Consider the following 15,733-nt stretch of genomic DNA (forward strand, 5'->3'; position numbering starts at 1 on the left):
TTAAAATCAGTAACCCATTTTTCCCCAGAGACCATAAGTTGCAAGCCCCTACAATAAGGGAATAATAAATCTTGTTATGTCAAGTTTGAAAAAGAGAGAGATTAGGACTGCATAAGTCTTCCAGCTCAGCTATATTTTTATTGGTTCATTCTCAGCCAAAAAATAACCATAGTAATATAAGTTTTAAAAAATACAAAGACATAATCTTTACTGATAGGTGATTTAAAATAGTAATTTAATGTGACCCATTGCCCTTGATACAGTATTTTGAAACTTGTTCAAAATGTTCTCCCTTTTCTCAGTGTGTGGAGATTTTGAATAGCTGTTGGCAAACAAGCATCTTTCCTTGGTTGGTGTTTGATATCCAGGGAGTAGATGGAGAAGAAATAATTGACAGTGTTTACAAGCTAGTATGATATATTTTCCCACTTAAGCATTTCCTTCTTGGTGTATTCAAATGTTACATGAAACAAAAAGGTAAACTTTGAGACTAGTTAGTTTCCTATTAGCTCATATGAATACATGTATTATCCTTCCATCTCAAAAGGCATTAGGCAGATCATGAAATTTTACTGGATTTAAAGCCAGTGCAGTTTAAGTTGATAGACTGTGAGCCAGCCCAGCTGTGCTGTTCAGTATAATATCGTTCCCACGAATGTGTGTGGTTTTTTGTTCGGTTAGGCTATATAAAGTATTAAAACAGAATAATCTCAATGACTGTGCTTTGGTTGCTGACTAGAAGCCCATTTATATATACTACTTTCTATTTATGATTTTGATTATCATAGAGGATTCAATGAAATTGGTTCTCCTTTCCCATAGTGATCTTGTGCAATCTTTTTTTTTCTTCCCTTGCAAAAATTGAGGCCTACAGAATAAAGACATTATTTATAGCTATATAAAGTATTTACAAAAGAAAACAGAAATCCTATTTAATTTTATATATGCCACCAGCTGTGGCAAAGTCCTTCAGTGATTTACACTCGTTAACAGTATAAATAGTCCCAAAATGGATGCTAGAAGTGGAGACATACAGAAATCAGCTGGGGAGTGTTTCAGCTTTGCTGAGCGTTCAGTTGCTTTGCTTAACAGAGATTCCAGGGAGAGTTAGAACAGGGAACTGTAGAATTGGATCTGAATATAGGCTCTCACTACACCGTTTTATGTTTCGACCTTTTATTTTATGCTGTGGCACACGGGTGAGCAGAAATTAGGTCGTGGTCTACTGCCGAACCTAATTTCTCATGGCTGCTCTTGTTTGTTGGTTGTGAATCCTTACAAAGAATGCTGGATTAGGTTAACAGTCGTCTAGCAAGACATTTCAGTGTACATTCTTAAGCAAGAGTGTGTAGCTGATTGCTTTGCGTAGATTAGCTGTGCCAAAGCTGCTGAGATCCTGAATCCCTACTCTTGCTTTACAAATTTAAAACATGGGCTATGGGGACTCTACTTTAAAAAAAGAAAGCGAAAAAAACTGTAGTAATAGACTATGCAAGATTTAAGTCAGCCATCTTCTGTCAAAACAGATGTTTAAAAAGCTCATAAGGCATTGTCATACATATGACCTCAGCTTTGGTTAGCATGTGTTGCATTCCTGCTACCAGTTCCACTTTATTATTTTAGTTTATCCTTCACTGTACCTCAGCACATTTGTCCACCCACCACATTTCTTTTTAGATTTTCCTTACAGCGTATGTGCACGCTCTGACTCTTTCAAATGAGAAATAAAAAACACCGTTCACAATAATCACACTATAATCACAATAATCACTCACTGCTGCAGTGATGGTGCAAGCCAGGTCATTGCCTGTGGCTATCCAGTAGTTCTGTCACTTTTCCTTTATTTTGAAGTTTTAATGATTATGTAAGAATGAATTTCATTTGTTCTACAATGTCGCAGAAATTCTGTTCTCTTCAATCCAGTCTTTGCTTTCTCTAGTGTGAATGTAGAAGAGAATGGACATAACACCTTTATGCCACAAAAAGGACTTTCAGCTGGAGATGCCAATGCCAATTTAGGGGCAGCTGACATTCTGCCTAAACCGACGTTTCCATCCCAGGCTGTTCAAGCATCAGAAGAACCGACAATGGCACCAACTCCAGTGAAAAGGTCTGGAAAAGCAAAACAGCAAATAGACGTGAAAGCAGAGTTGGAAAAGAGGCAAGGAGGAAAGCACCTACTTAACCTTGTGGTAATAGGTAATATATATATATAGAGAGAGAGAGAGTGAAAATGTAATAAATATATATATAAAATTCCTCACCTTTGTCACAAGTGGAATGTGGCTTCTAACGTGTCTATCAGTATAATCCCACACAGATTTCTTATTCTAGGACATGTTGATGCAGGGAAAAGTACTCTAATGGGTCATTTGCTGTATCTTCTGGGAAATGTGAACAAACGAACTATGCACAAATATGAGCAGGAATCCAAGAAAGCTGGAAAAGCATCATTTGCTTATGCCTGGGTCTTAGATGAGACAGGCGAAGAGAGAGAGAGGTGAGCAGCATTTTCTTCTTTGTTTGAATTATTTTATTGTATAGTACTTTTTTGTTTACGGTTAGCATGAATAGATGTGATTAAGTTTGTAACTGGTAGTGATATAAAATGCTCTGATTTTTAGGATTGTTATCTGCTGTTATGAATCCAGGACATAATTTGTTGTAGGATAGTGGTTTTCAGACTTTCAGCATATAGGAAATCTGTTCTATATTGACTTGCTTGCTGAGGAACTTCTGAGTGCTCCAGGAACAGTTTGAAATACATTGTTGTGGATCTATTGATGTCAGATTTTGTCATTGCTGTTTGTGTGTGTGTGTGTGTATATTCTCCTGTATTCTTGCAGAACTGGAAGTAAATTGCATCTCCAGGTTGTGAAGTAGCCATGAGGTGGTACTGCTTTGGTGGGTGACAAGTATTGGAGATGCTGTGACATGTCAGCCAGGATGACAGCTCATCCCACCACTACAGTGGTCCCATTTTGGCACATGTCAGATCTTCCCAGGATCGCTTAATGCACCAATGTGGTAGTGCTTTTACCATGTGACCAAGATGTAAATACACACACACACACACACACTATAGTATAAATGTCCTTATCAGGAAAGAAGGTACAGTCACAACAGTTTTATATTGCATTCCGCCACCCCTAAATCTCCTTTTTAATTCTTTCCCCCACTGCCTCCCAAACAATTGTGGATGATTTTGAGCACTAGTTCACTAATGAGTATGCTTGGTAAACTTTGGAAAATGTTGTAAATGAAGCATTGCATGCCTGTGTTTTAATTTTAGGGGAGTGACGATGGATGTAGGTATGACCAAATTTGAGACAAAGACAAAAGTTATTACATTGATGGATGCTCCTGGCCATAAAGACTTCATTCCAAATATGATCACAGGAGCTGCACAGGTGAATACTTTTTTCTCAGTTGCATCAGTCAAATAATAAGATATTGAACGAAATTTTGTAGCACTTTCACTCCCTGGAAATTCTTTCCACCACCCCTCTGTACCCTGTTACACTGGAGTTCGTTGTTTTTTTTTTGTTTTGACAGTCAGTGGGATGAGAATATTGTTCAGACCTTTTCTGCTATTTGGGGGAGGATAGTGAACTTTGATTTGACAATTTCTCATTCCCTCCACATGATTGGGGTTGTGGTGTTCTGTTTGGAGTGACTCAAATATGCCTACATTTTATGGTCAGAGGAGAAAGGAACAGGGTTTGGGAAATTGTTGCAGATGTGGCTGAAGATTTGGGTTATTCCTGGTTAACAAATGACTGTTGAACAGCTGTTTTTTCTTCCTTAGGCTGATGTGGCTGTATTAGTGGTGGATGCCAGCAGAGGGGAGTTTGAGGCAGGATTTGAAACTGGCGGACAGACACGAGAACATGGTCTGTTGGTCCGATCTCTTGGAGTAACCCAGCTGGCAGTTGCAGTCAATAAAATGGACCAGGTATTTTCTGTGATTCTGTTAAATTTTCTTTTCTTCAATAAAAAACACATGTACACACATGCACTGCATGTACGCACCTTGCAGAGAGGCAGTCTACAAATATTACAAACTCAGATTGACCTGCCAGGAACTACCATCTTGACCTGAAAACATGTTCTAGAACTGAAGAAAGTCTTACTTCTTAAAATTAAGGTCCTGTCTTCCTTCAGAAATTCTTACTAAGGCACAATCCTATGCATGTTTGGACAGGGAAAAAAAATCCTACAATTCCCAACCTTCGCCGGCCAGCATGGGTGGCTGGGGAATGCTGGGAATTGTCAGATTTTTTTTTCTGTCTAAGCATGCATAGGATTGTGCCCTAAGTTAGTAAATTTTATTATTGTCTCAGCAATTTGCGAGGTACATAAATCCATCTCTGTGTTGCTGGAGCTTGAAGAAAGCTTTGTCGTTTTCTGTCCTAGTGAGTGTAGGAATATTTTATTGACCAGAAATGCAGATTAAATGATACTCCACTGTTGCAATGTATCTGTGAACACCTGTGTCCCACAGGGTTTCATTGAGGTGGAGCACCCTTCCCCAACCTGGTGCCCTCTAGATTTTTTTGGTCTACAGTTCCCAGCATTCCTAACCATTGGCTGGCTGGGGCTGATGGGAATTGTAGTCCAAAACATCTGATGGGCACCAGGTTGGGGAAGGTTAAAGTAGAGATATCCAACATGATAGCTTTAATACATATTATATTTTGCATTATATAATATTTTAAACAATCACAGCTTGATCACATGCATTTTTACTTATAAATGAGTCCAGCTGTTTTCAAAGGCATCTAGAGGACCAGTTACACAAGCAGTAGGCAAGGCACTTCCACAAATGCAAGGGGAATCTGCCCCTCCTCTCCCAAGTTCCAACAATTTCCCCTTCTGCTGCAGCCCTCCCATGCTGTTCTGGAGGGTTTCTTGATCCTCAGGAGTGGGTGCGTGTGTCAAGAAACCTAATAGGGTTTGTTCATGAGTAAATATGTATAGAATTGCAGCTTTAATCTTGTAATTTAGTTGTAGCATGTCATATCCTGCATTTCTTCTAAATAAATGTGAAGGTTTTCCCCTCTGTGAGGTAGGTCACATTAAGAAAGCATGGCCTGCCTGTGCCATATTTAAATTTGGGGTTCTCATATACACACTGAACATCTCACCCCTACAACATGCTCTTTTTTCTTCTTTTTCTTTTTGGCCTTTTCCTACCAGTGGCAATCTTACATTTTTAAACTTAAATATTATTGCATTCCTTCTAAGTAAGACACAGGTTGGGATACTGACTCCCCCCCTCCCCAGAAAATATTAATTTGTTATTTCTCACTGGGTAAAATTCTTTGAAGGCAATACTCGGTACACATAACAAAGTATTTTTCTTTTGGTTGAATTGGTACTTCAAAGAACAACTTACAGGTTGTAGTTGAACACACTTCCTCCTGCCGTTTTGGCATTTTTCTTTCTTTTTTTGCAGGGGATGGGCAGTGGGTGGGAGATCTCTTAATGCTGATGTTACTACTTTCTTTGTAAGATATCATTTTCATTTATGTTGAGGATAATGTCCAGACACCACTCTTACTTCTTCAAAGATTTATTCTACTTTTATTATAGGTCAATTGGCAGCAGGAAAGATTTCAAGAAATCGTCAGTAAACTTGGTCATTTCCTTAAGCAAGCTGGCTTTAAGGTAAATGAAACCGATATACCATTGTCAAGAATAACAACCCACTTTGGTTGTAAGGCAACTCTGTTTTATTGAACACCATTCAAGTGTTTGAGTTAACAGAGTAAGTTTGCACTGACCATCTCCACTGCTTCCAGTGTATAGGAAAAATGGTTAAATGCACCTAGCCTAGAAAACTTTTGCATGTGCCCCATTCTAAATGTGTGATGAAATTGTTCTGCCTTAGTGACAGTACTAATTAGTTTTATTTGAGCATTCCCCACAGGAGGCGGTGGTAAAATTTTGGGTGACTGGCCAACTGTGGCTCTTAAAAAAGTATGTTGGCACCTAGGAATTTTGGAAATGATTCCACCTCTACAAAGGGCTGGTGCTTTAAGTGTCTACTGACCCCAAGAATTTGAAAGCTGTAAGACGGGATGAAAGAAGAACCAATGTAACACAAGCAGGGCATTTGATGGAAGCACAGTAATGCTTCCCAGATGGCAGAGGGGCTCTAACCACAAGTGAGCAAGTGATTTTTTGAACCCTGCTTTTTCTGAGTTCTGATTGGGAATTGGGAATACCATATGGGAGATAAATGCTGTATACAACAGTGAAGGGGGAAAGGACCAGATTGCTACACAGCCTGCTTTCTAGAATTTTCCAAAGCTGCCTCTTGTTCTGCCTGCCCTGAACTAGAGCCCTTGTCAGTTGACTTTGGTGACTGTTTAGATAGTTTTAATATTCCCTGAGAAAACAATGCTTCTGACCTTGAGTTTCAAAAGTTTAGAAATAATACTTAAAAGTGGCTTGCCATGTTCTCATTGCAAACCAACTACTTCTTTCAACCAGGAGTCGGATGTAGCTTATATCCCTACAAGTGGCCTTGGCGGTGAAAATCTTGTCACAAGAAGTCAGTCGAGTGAGCTGACCAAGTGGTATGAAGGGAAATGCTTGCTAGAACAAATTGGTAGGTATCTATTCCTAAGCAGCCTTCCCCAGTCTGGTGCCCTCCAGTGTTTTGGGACACAGCTCCACCGCCCCTGTCGGTTGGCCATGCTGGCTGGTGCTGATGGGAGTTACAGTTCAAAACATCTGGAAGGCCCCAGGTTTGGGAAGTCTCATTTGCAAACAATAACACATTTGGAGGAATGCAATGGAGACAAATAAATCACAGCTTGCTACAAGTGAGTAAAGGACACAGCCATTAACAGAACACATTGCTTTATTTACAGATTCTTTCAAGCCACCTCAAAGGTCAGTGGATAAACCATTCAGGTTATGTGTAGCTGATGTTTTTAAAGGTTAGTAGCAAAGTTTATTCCATTTTCCTTTTTAAAAAATAGACTTCTGTTTTGTGTGTGAAATATTTATTTTAAAATATTTATAAAATGTTAATCTTGATTATTTGACTCATTTAATATCCTGATTCCCAGCATTGGCTGAAATGCAGTTACAAGTGTGGCAGAATCCCTGCATGGCTTGTAATGTTGCACTGGTGTAATGTTCAAATATCTACCACCATATCTGCCAGTTTCCAGTTTATGCTAATTTCAGTAAGGATATCAGCAAGGTTTGTACCTGTAATCTTTCTATATACTCATTGTTTCTTATGAGAACAAAACAGCATATAGTTCTGAATTCTAGGCACCTGCTTTTTTTAAAAAAAATATCTAGGAGGTTTTCCCCCCAGATAATTCCACTTTGGCTGGAAAAGAGCAAAACTATCCTTAAATGTAATTTCCGTCCAGGCATCCCAATCCAGCAGCGGCTATGCAACGCTTAAAGCTTGCTTCCACGTGTGAATCCCTGACTGGATTGGGAACTGTAGAAAAAGTACCGCATGCACAGCTCTTGATGCTGGATTGGTCACTCTTTTTTAACATCACCAATAACATTTTTCAAGGGTTGGCGGAAATAATTGTTTAAAAGTTATAAAAGCTGATTGACTTCTTTAACTTATAGCTGGTTTAGGAGAGCGTAAATTATTCAAGTACATATAGGGGTATTTTGTAGAGTGAAGAGAACTCTTCCTAGTTGTATTTTTTATTTATTGCTGCAAGTGTGAGACATTTTTGTTAATAAAATAATACAGAATGGAACAACCTACAACCACAGTAGGGACGGGCAGGGAAGAAAGAGAAAGAAAGAAAGAAAGGAAGGAAGGAAGGAGGAGGATGGGGAGAAGAGGACATTGGTTTAAAGCAAGTTCATCATTTCCTGGCTAAGAACAAAGGGGAAAGATTTCTGGAATAAGTGTTCAATTTTCATTATGACATCAGACTAATTAATTGTGCAGCTATTTTTGTCTTACTGAAAATCTGTGTCCCTGTTGGTGTGACTTCCAAAACAGGTGTGCTTTACTTTATCTTTCTTTCATTTCTCAAACCATCTTGTTTGTTTTAGATCAAGGATCAGGATTTTGTGTGACTGGTAAAATTGAAGCAGGCTATGTCCAAGTTGGTGATCGACTGCTGGCAATGCCTCCTAATGAAACTTGCACTGTGAAAGGTACAGTATACAGATGGGTATATACTCTCATTTTGGGTTTAGACTGTAAACAGCTTTAGAATCTGATAAATGTGAAATGAACTATTGTGATCGCTCTTGATGAATTGTGAAATGTTGCTTCACAAAAGCTTTGCTTCCGGATGTTTGATAGGCACCTATGTCCAGTGGTACTTTCACACCTACTCGGTCTCTTTCTTGGTTAACTGTGCTGCGGTCACTTCCGGATTGGATTTCCAGCAACACATTCTATGTGGGGTGGCCTTTGAAAGTGTTTGGAAACTTCAGAGGCTGCCAGAATGGTTTCTGGTGTTTCCTTGTAGAAACATGTGACTCCAATTTTATTCAAACTGCACTGGCTTCTAATTGGCTTCCAGGCAGAGTTCAAAGTATTGGTTGTTACCTTAGCCCTAAATGGTTTGCGGTCAGGATATTTGAAGAACTGCCTCCTTTCACATGAACCTGCCCACTTTCTGTGGTTACTATCAGAGCCTCGTTCCGTATTCTGCGTGCAGCTGGCTGATATGTGGGGCAAGGTCTTTTTAGTTACGGCACCTGATTGAGTAATTCCCTGCCAAATTTGGTTTGATTGGCTCCCTCTATTTTGAGTTTTGGGGTAGCAAATCCATTTTTGTTTTGCCAAACTTCTTGCTTTTCCCCAATATCATGCCCTTTCTTTGCTGCTATTTGAATTGTTGCTGTTTAATGTTCTTTACTTCTATTTATTGGATGTAGTTATGGTATCTTTCTCATTTTATTTTTGTGAGTGTGTGTATGTTTTTAAGTTAGTAGCTCACTTGGGGATTATTTCTGAGTTGCAAGCTGAGGTTGAAATGCCCCAGTTATTGGCGTGAAACACAACGTAACAGCTATTGCAGTTTTGCTGAATTAATACTTAGTATAACAGGAAAATAAAATAGATATGTACAGAGAAATTAATCTATAGAGATTTCTGTAAGCAATTTTTATAGGAAGTTGCACTTTAAAATCTGTGAGCAGGTAACCCCCAAGAGCAGGAATTGAGTGCTACTTTTATTACTGCCCTCTAGAATGGTTACATTGCAAAGCAAGTTAAGTAAGCTTAATTCCAATTAAAATTAGCTGGAGATTTCTTGGAATCACATGCCATGTTTTTTCTTCATTTATTCTCATGACTAGCTGAAAATTTGTTTATTGTAGATAACTGAATTACTGATATTATTTTAATGGGAAAGGCTTTTTCATCACGCTGATACTCTTGCGTTTAAAATACCACAAATAAAATACTTTGTTTACCTTGACAGGGTTGTTTTTTCTGGGAACATAATTAGTTCTTTTGGATTAAGGACAGTATTTGTAGAACACTGTTTCCTAAAATTGCCTCCTTGTCATCATTTATTGTTTCCAAAACACATATGTGAATGCTTCAAATCCCTAGACGTGTGGATTTAATTATCTAAATATCATCTTTAGGATTTTTCAGTAATTCATACAAATGGCTGAGACGTTTTCTAGTAGAGAGTTTAGTATGCTGCATTTGTTTCACCGTTATGTCGAAAGCGAGCATAAATTCATTTATTGAAAAATGAAAGCAGGTCCAACCGAAACATGTAACAGGTTGTGGACAGTAAGGAATTGGAGGCTTCTCAAATTCTTGCGCAGTCATACTTTCAAAATTGTGACAACTGCGCAGTGTGACATACGTTTCGTTCAATGCCGTGACTTGCAAAAACTTGTATGAATAAGCAAAGTGACTAGATAATGGTAGTTCCTTAAGGAAAAAAAACGTTTTCTCTGAGGTTTTAGTCAACAGCTTTTACTATCACCTCATTCATACTGAAAACTGATGAGTAGTGGTTGATGCAGCAGAATTGGCAAAAACAGAGCAGTTTGTAGCTGTTAAACCAAGAGAGTTCACTGTTTAGTTCTGGTTTTACTCATTTCTAGGAATCGCCCTACATGATGAACCGGTGGATTGGGCTGCAGCAGGAGATCACGTTAGTCTCACTTTGACTGGCATGGATATCATCAAAATCAAGTGAGTGCAGAAAAGTGTTTTACCTAAGCAACGGTTTATATTTAACATGAAGCTTTGTAACCGTTGTGCTTGATAATCAGTGGTTTACCGGTTGCGGAGGAAGGGTGTGGGAGGTTGGCTACCTGGACTTTTAAAACCATAAACTTGCAAATCACCAAGGTTGCATGCAAAAGGCAATTTGCAACTGGCAATGATCACGATCCTAATCAGGCAGTTGTTTGGTTAAACAATGAATAAGCAATACTTCATGATTTCTTAAAATATTTCTCTAAATTATTAGGCAGCAGTAGAGAGAGTGCGCAGATATACATATAGATTGCATACAACACTGGTGTTTTAAACATTTTCTTGCTGCTGCTGAACAACAGTTATTTTAGCATCATTTGTACTCTTAATATTGTTAGTAACAGAAACAAAGAAATGGAAGCTTAAGTTTTGCAGAAAGCATAGATGAGGCGAGGCTACGATAATTCTGGAAAAGTTAGTTCCTGCTTTTTCTTGACATACTTAGAAACGTTACACAGAAGCCAAAACTGTCCTACACATTAAGAAACCCATCCCCGCCCAAAATTCAACTCTAGCTTTTCAGGTTTGTTCCTCAAAGGCCAGGAAAAATACTGTGCAAATCATGATCCAGCCTTGCGAATGCACCCTCCTCTCTACTGGGTTCCCACCCTCTGCTTCTTTTCCAAGTCTTAACAGAGGTTTTGCATTACATGTGTACCAATGCAAACCAATTTCCATCATTACCATGTTTTGTAACCCACTTCAGATCTTGTTTACACGTTTTAGCTTTAAAGGGGAAGGAAGTATGGCTTCCATTGCTGTATATGTAACTCCTTCCCCTGGTTAGGACGGAAGCATATGCTTACTAGGCGGCCTCATGATTACAAACCATTTTTGGGGGGGAATCTGTGTTGAGCCTTCTTTTTAACCAACTGCAGATGTAACAACCGAAGTGAGAGGGAAGGGACTATGTCCCTTCCTTAATTTGTGTGCTCTGTGTGTGTGATTAATTTGGGTTGCACCGTACACAATTTTCATGTTCCCTAAGTTTGCCGTGTTTTCCCATACCAGCTTTACATTGCAAGAATATATTCACCTATAACTTTAGTAGATGCGTGATCAGTTTAAGGTGCAATCCTATACATGTTTAGACAGAAAAAAAAGTCTTACAACTCCCAGCATTCCCCAGCTAGCCATGCTGGCTGGGGAATGCTGGGAGTTGCATAATGTTTTTATGTCTAAACATGTATAGGATTGTGCCTTTAATTTTATTGGCCCATGGACTTTATGTAAAATGTAGCCAATGGCCACAGCTGTTCTGTTTTGCCAGGATAGAGCAGTGAAATCCCTCATCTGCTTGGTTCTCATATGAAATAAGGGGGGATGAAGTTGAGTTTGTTCCCTCATGTTCCGCATGGGAACTGACACAATTTTATCAATTAAAATAGTTTTATCTCATTAAATAGTTTCCAAGGTAGCTAACATTTTCATTAAAAACAATCCTAGATTCCCCACTCCCAAAAAAAAACAGCCCCATTTGAGTTTCAGCTTCGCATGCAGAAAAGTACTGCATGATAGAATACTTCTATTGGAGTTTTATAAAATGTGAACAGATACCATTTTTCTTGGCACGTCCCACCATGAATTACTTAAAGAACATTGAACAAACATGAAGTCTGCAGGAACCGCGTATGGATTTTTTTTGTGTATGACATTTTGTATAGCTTTTGGCTCAATATGTGGCTGGCTGAATTGCATATATATACAATAGCCACCTCCATAACTTGGCCCCACTGCATTTCCAGGGCAGTATCCCCTCTTGCCTACTGAGATGTGCCTGCACACTTGATGAGTCAGCAACACCAAAAGGGGTACTAGAAGCATTACTTCCAGGGTACCAATCAGGAGCATTTCTGCTGCCATCTTGTATGGGAAGAAGCAGAACTGCAGGGGAATCTTTCTTTCCCTGGCACAATCTGGATACAAGATCAGTCACCGGAAGGTAGCAGCCTGTCCTAGGCTGAATGACCACTTTGGGAAGGGAAAGAGACTATGCCATCTAAACCTGTCTTTTTTTTTTTAGTATGATCACATTAAAAAGTCTGTACAAAGCCGTTGTGGTTGCATAGCCTTGCTTGTTCGTTTACTGTCTTCCTTGCAGCGTTGGCTGTATATATTGTTGTCCCAAGGAACCTATTAAAGCCTGCACACGCTTCAGAGCTCGGGTCCTCATCTTCAATATTGAAATCCCTATCACCAAAGGATTCCCTGTGAGTGTGGCACTGTTAGTGTTTTCAGAAGTTCCCATGCTTTGTGTGGTTTATAATATTTTAGTAGTCATGTTGAGGTTTTAAAATAAAATAATTTTGTCTGTGGGGTACAATGATGTCTTCCTGCTAATCTGAGCATGTCCTAAAGTAGAGCATCCATCTTGATTACACTGTTTTTTGAGAACGTTGCTATATTTATTGCAGTGATCCTTGGGAGATTCACAGTTATGGATTAAAGTAGTAGACCAAAGCCCTACTTGAAGGGGAGAAAACAGACAGATGCTGGCTCAGATAGCTTGCATAATTAAATCATAAGAAATGTCATAATGGGGTTCATGCAAGATCTCACTTTGCCTTTTGCAAAATGTATCGCTGGTAGGAATGTTTCAGGAAATCTTGTGTTTTGTCACCTGCTGACAAGTGGTTTTTAAGAGTGTCAATTGAAACCAACTATTGTTTCAGGTGCTTTTACATTTTCAAACCGTAAGTGAGCCTGCTACTATTCGAAGGTTATTGAGTGTGCTTCATAAGAGTACAGGTGAAGTGACAAAGAAAAAACCTAAGTAAGTATTTCTGAAGCAATTTGTTCATTTCACTTTTATAAGTCTGAAAAATATATATCGAGAATTTGTATCCTATTAATCCAGGTGGAAATTGAGGAGAGAGAATAATCAGTGTTTAAAACATTTGTTCTTATTTAAGTCTTATAGTATCCCAAAACAAGCGTAGGTATCATTATTATGTTGCTGAAGTATTGAGCATACAGCTGGGCTGTCTTTTCTGCGTCTTTGAGAAAGATTTGCTCTATAAGTATCAGCCTAGGCTGCACATTCTCTCAACTTGTGGCACATTCTTGTTCACACTCTTGTTCAAACTCCGTGTGATGTGGTACACAGTGTTAGTTGGCCAACCAGATTCTGCCTTGAAAGTGCAAAAAATAAGTTTAGAGGATATCATCACTGGAATTGCTTTTAGTAACTCTTTGGGAGAAGTACATGGGAAATGAGAAATAGCTTTGGGCGAGTCTATTGAATTCTAACAACACTGATGTAACCAGATTTCTCAACATCATACTCTTTCAGAAAGGAAAAGCAACACTTTTTGTACATTTTGAGCTGGAGAGGACACTAAGAGGCTGTTCACTCAACATGCTAACTCACACTCTGTGGTTGAGTGTGGGTTGTTTTGAACTGTGGGCTGTTGGTTGTACCATGTGTTAGTGTGTTAACACAGCACCTTTTCTGCAGGGTAGGTTAGCATGTTGTCTGAATGCAGCCAGGGTGGCTTGTTAACCCTGCAGTATGGCTTGTTAACCACCCTGAACAACTCAATAACAAACCATTGTTTCTCAAGGTGGCTTGTCCAAGAAAATAAGCTACACTTCATGGTTAACAACTCATCCTGGCTACGTTCAGACAACATGCTCACCCATGGTTGAACAAGCAACCCACAGTTCAAAACAACCCACATTCAACCACTGAGTGTGGGCTAGCAGGTTGTGTGAATAGCCCCAAATCGTAAGTTTCAGATGTCTGTCTGTCTCTCTCATGCGCGCGCGCACACACACACACACACTCTCTTCCCTTTCACAGTAATACTGCTCTTGTGTATTAACAGGAGATTTTTTTTGCCTTTTAGGTGTCTGACTAAAGGGCAGAATGCTTTAATAGAACTGCAAACACAAAGGCCTGTTGCTCTAGAACTTTATAAAGACTTTAAAGAACTCGGAAGGTTTATGTTGCGTTACAGTGGATCCACCATAGCAGCAGGAGTTGTTGCCGAGGTAGTGTATGTCTTTTTAGAAATACTAGTTATGCAGTGTTGTGTTTTAAAGAAATATACATTCAGACTACTAATACTTGGATAGGTAATCATGCTCTGATTTACATAGTGTGAGGATATTTTAATGCCTGGTTTTGATTAATGAAGGCTAATGTGGGTAGAAGGATGCAGCAGCCCTTGTGTGCTATACCATGATTGAGGGGAGACATGACAGCATTCTTCAAATATTTAAAAGGCTGTCACACAGAGGAGGGCCAGGATCTTTTCCTCCCAGAGTGCTGGACACGGAATAATGGGCTCAAGTTACAGGAAGCCAGATTCTGTCAGGACATCAGGAAAAAAATCCTGATTGTTAGAGCAGTATGACAATAGAACCAGTTACCTAGGGAGGTTGTGGGCTCTCCCACACTAGAGGCAGCTGGACAACCATCTGTCAGGGATGCTTTAGGGTGGATTCCTGCAATGAGCAGGGGGTTGGACTCGATTGCCTTGTAGGCCCCTTCCAACTCTACTATTCTATGGTTCTGTGTTGCTCTTACATGATTCCCAATTAATGCAAGGATATAAGAAGAGCCTGTTGGATCACACCAAGGATCTATTCAGTCCGGAAGTAGGCAACCTTTTGGGACCAGACAAGCACATCTCCACTCAGTACCAGGCCTATTTTTTTTTTTAAAAAAAGGAAAAAGTGGGACTGGATGCACCAGCACGGCTTGCCCCGCCATCTGGTAGTCTCACAGAAAGGGGGGACATTTTGCCCAGGGCACCCTCAAACCTGTGCTGGGCCTGTAGGCTGGTGCACTTTGACATTTTGGTGTAAAAAAATTACTGTATGATCTTTTCACATAATGCATTTTGTTTAATTTTTAGATTAAAGAATGACAGCTGTGCCAGGACTTCTGTAATCCAACCAGATGAAATCATATGTCCAAATATGCTTATTTGACGAATTCAGTCATTATCAATTGAAGGAACAAAGGCAATGCCATTTTTAAGAGGAGGGAATGAAATATTGGATGTTCTGCAAAAATGTTGAGGCCATCATTGCTGCAAAGCAATACGCCAACGAGGAAGAGCTCGTTGCACTTTCTCCTTGCACAAGTTCCAGCATATTCCCCCCGCTGAAACGACACCCTGCCAGTGGCTCTCACGGACCTTTATGAAAAATTGATCGAATGATGTATTAAAGGGTGGTGACTCATCATGTTACTTCCAGCCTTAAACTTTGTTTACAATTTTTTTGAGGAGCTGCTTCCATGCTGCACATTATTTCATAAATTACTTCGATTGGGCTAAGATGTTCCAGGTTTTATACAAATACATTTTCAGAGAACCTAGTTCCTTCCATTTCAGAAACATCATATAATGCTGCATCTAGAAATTTAATTTCTTCCCATCCCAATTTTATTTAAAAGAACTTATTTGTGTAGATTCAGTTTGTCCAATAATGGCTAATTTTATTTTTAAATTGTAGACGTATAATAAAGTAGTGATCTGAGCATAA

General features: G+C 39.3%; 1 protein-coding gene across 2 annotated transcripts in view; it reads left to right on the forward strand.

Moving 5' to 3' along the window:
* The window catches only part of HBS1L (HBS1 like translational GTPase), a 51,170-nt gene extending 35,437 nt beyond the window's left edge, over positions 1-15,733 (forward strand). For both annotated transcript variants that reach the window (XM_063124643.1, XM_063124645.1), the window contains 13 exons: positions 1,940-2,199; positions 2,335-2,500; positions 3,293-3,410; positions 3,809-3,955; positions 5,596-5,670; positions 6,499-6,616; positions 6,882-6,950; positions 8,053-8,157; positions 10,081-10,171; positions 12,339-12,447; positions 12,910-13,010; positions 14,086-14,230; positions 15,100-15,733. In XM_063124643.1, the coding sequence (XP_062980713.1) occupies positions 1,940-2,199; positions 2,335-2,500; positions 3,293-3,410; positions 3,809-3,955; positions 5,596-5,670; positions 6,499-6,616; positions 6,882-6,950; positions 8,053-8,157; positions 10,081-10,171; positions 12,339-12,447; positions 12,910-13,010; positions 14,086-14,230; positions 15,100-15,111 (1,516 nt within the window). In that variant the 3' untranslated portion in view covers positions 15,112-15,733. The remainder of the gene's footprint in view (positions 1-1,939; positions 2,200-2,334; positions 2,501-3,292; positions 3,411-3,808; positions 3,956-5,595; positions 5,671-6,498; positions 6,617-6,881; positions 6,951-8,052; positions 8,158-10,080; positions 10,172-12,338; positions 12,448-12,909; positions 13,011-14,085; positions 14,231-15,099) is intronic.

This window comes from Elgaria multicarinata, chromosome 4 (genome assembly GCF_023053635.1).
Source record: "Elgaria multicarinata webbii isolate HBS135686 ecotype San Diego chromosome 4, rElgMul1.1.pri, whole genome shotgun sequence".
NCBI classification, from domain to species: Eukaryota; Metazoa; Chordata; class Lepidosauria; order Squamata; family Anguidae; genus Elgaria; species Elgaria multicarinata.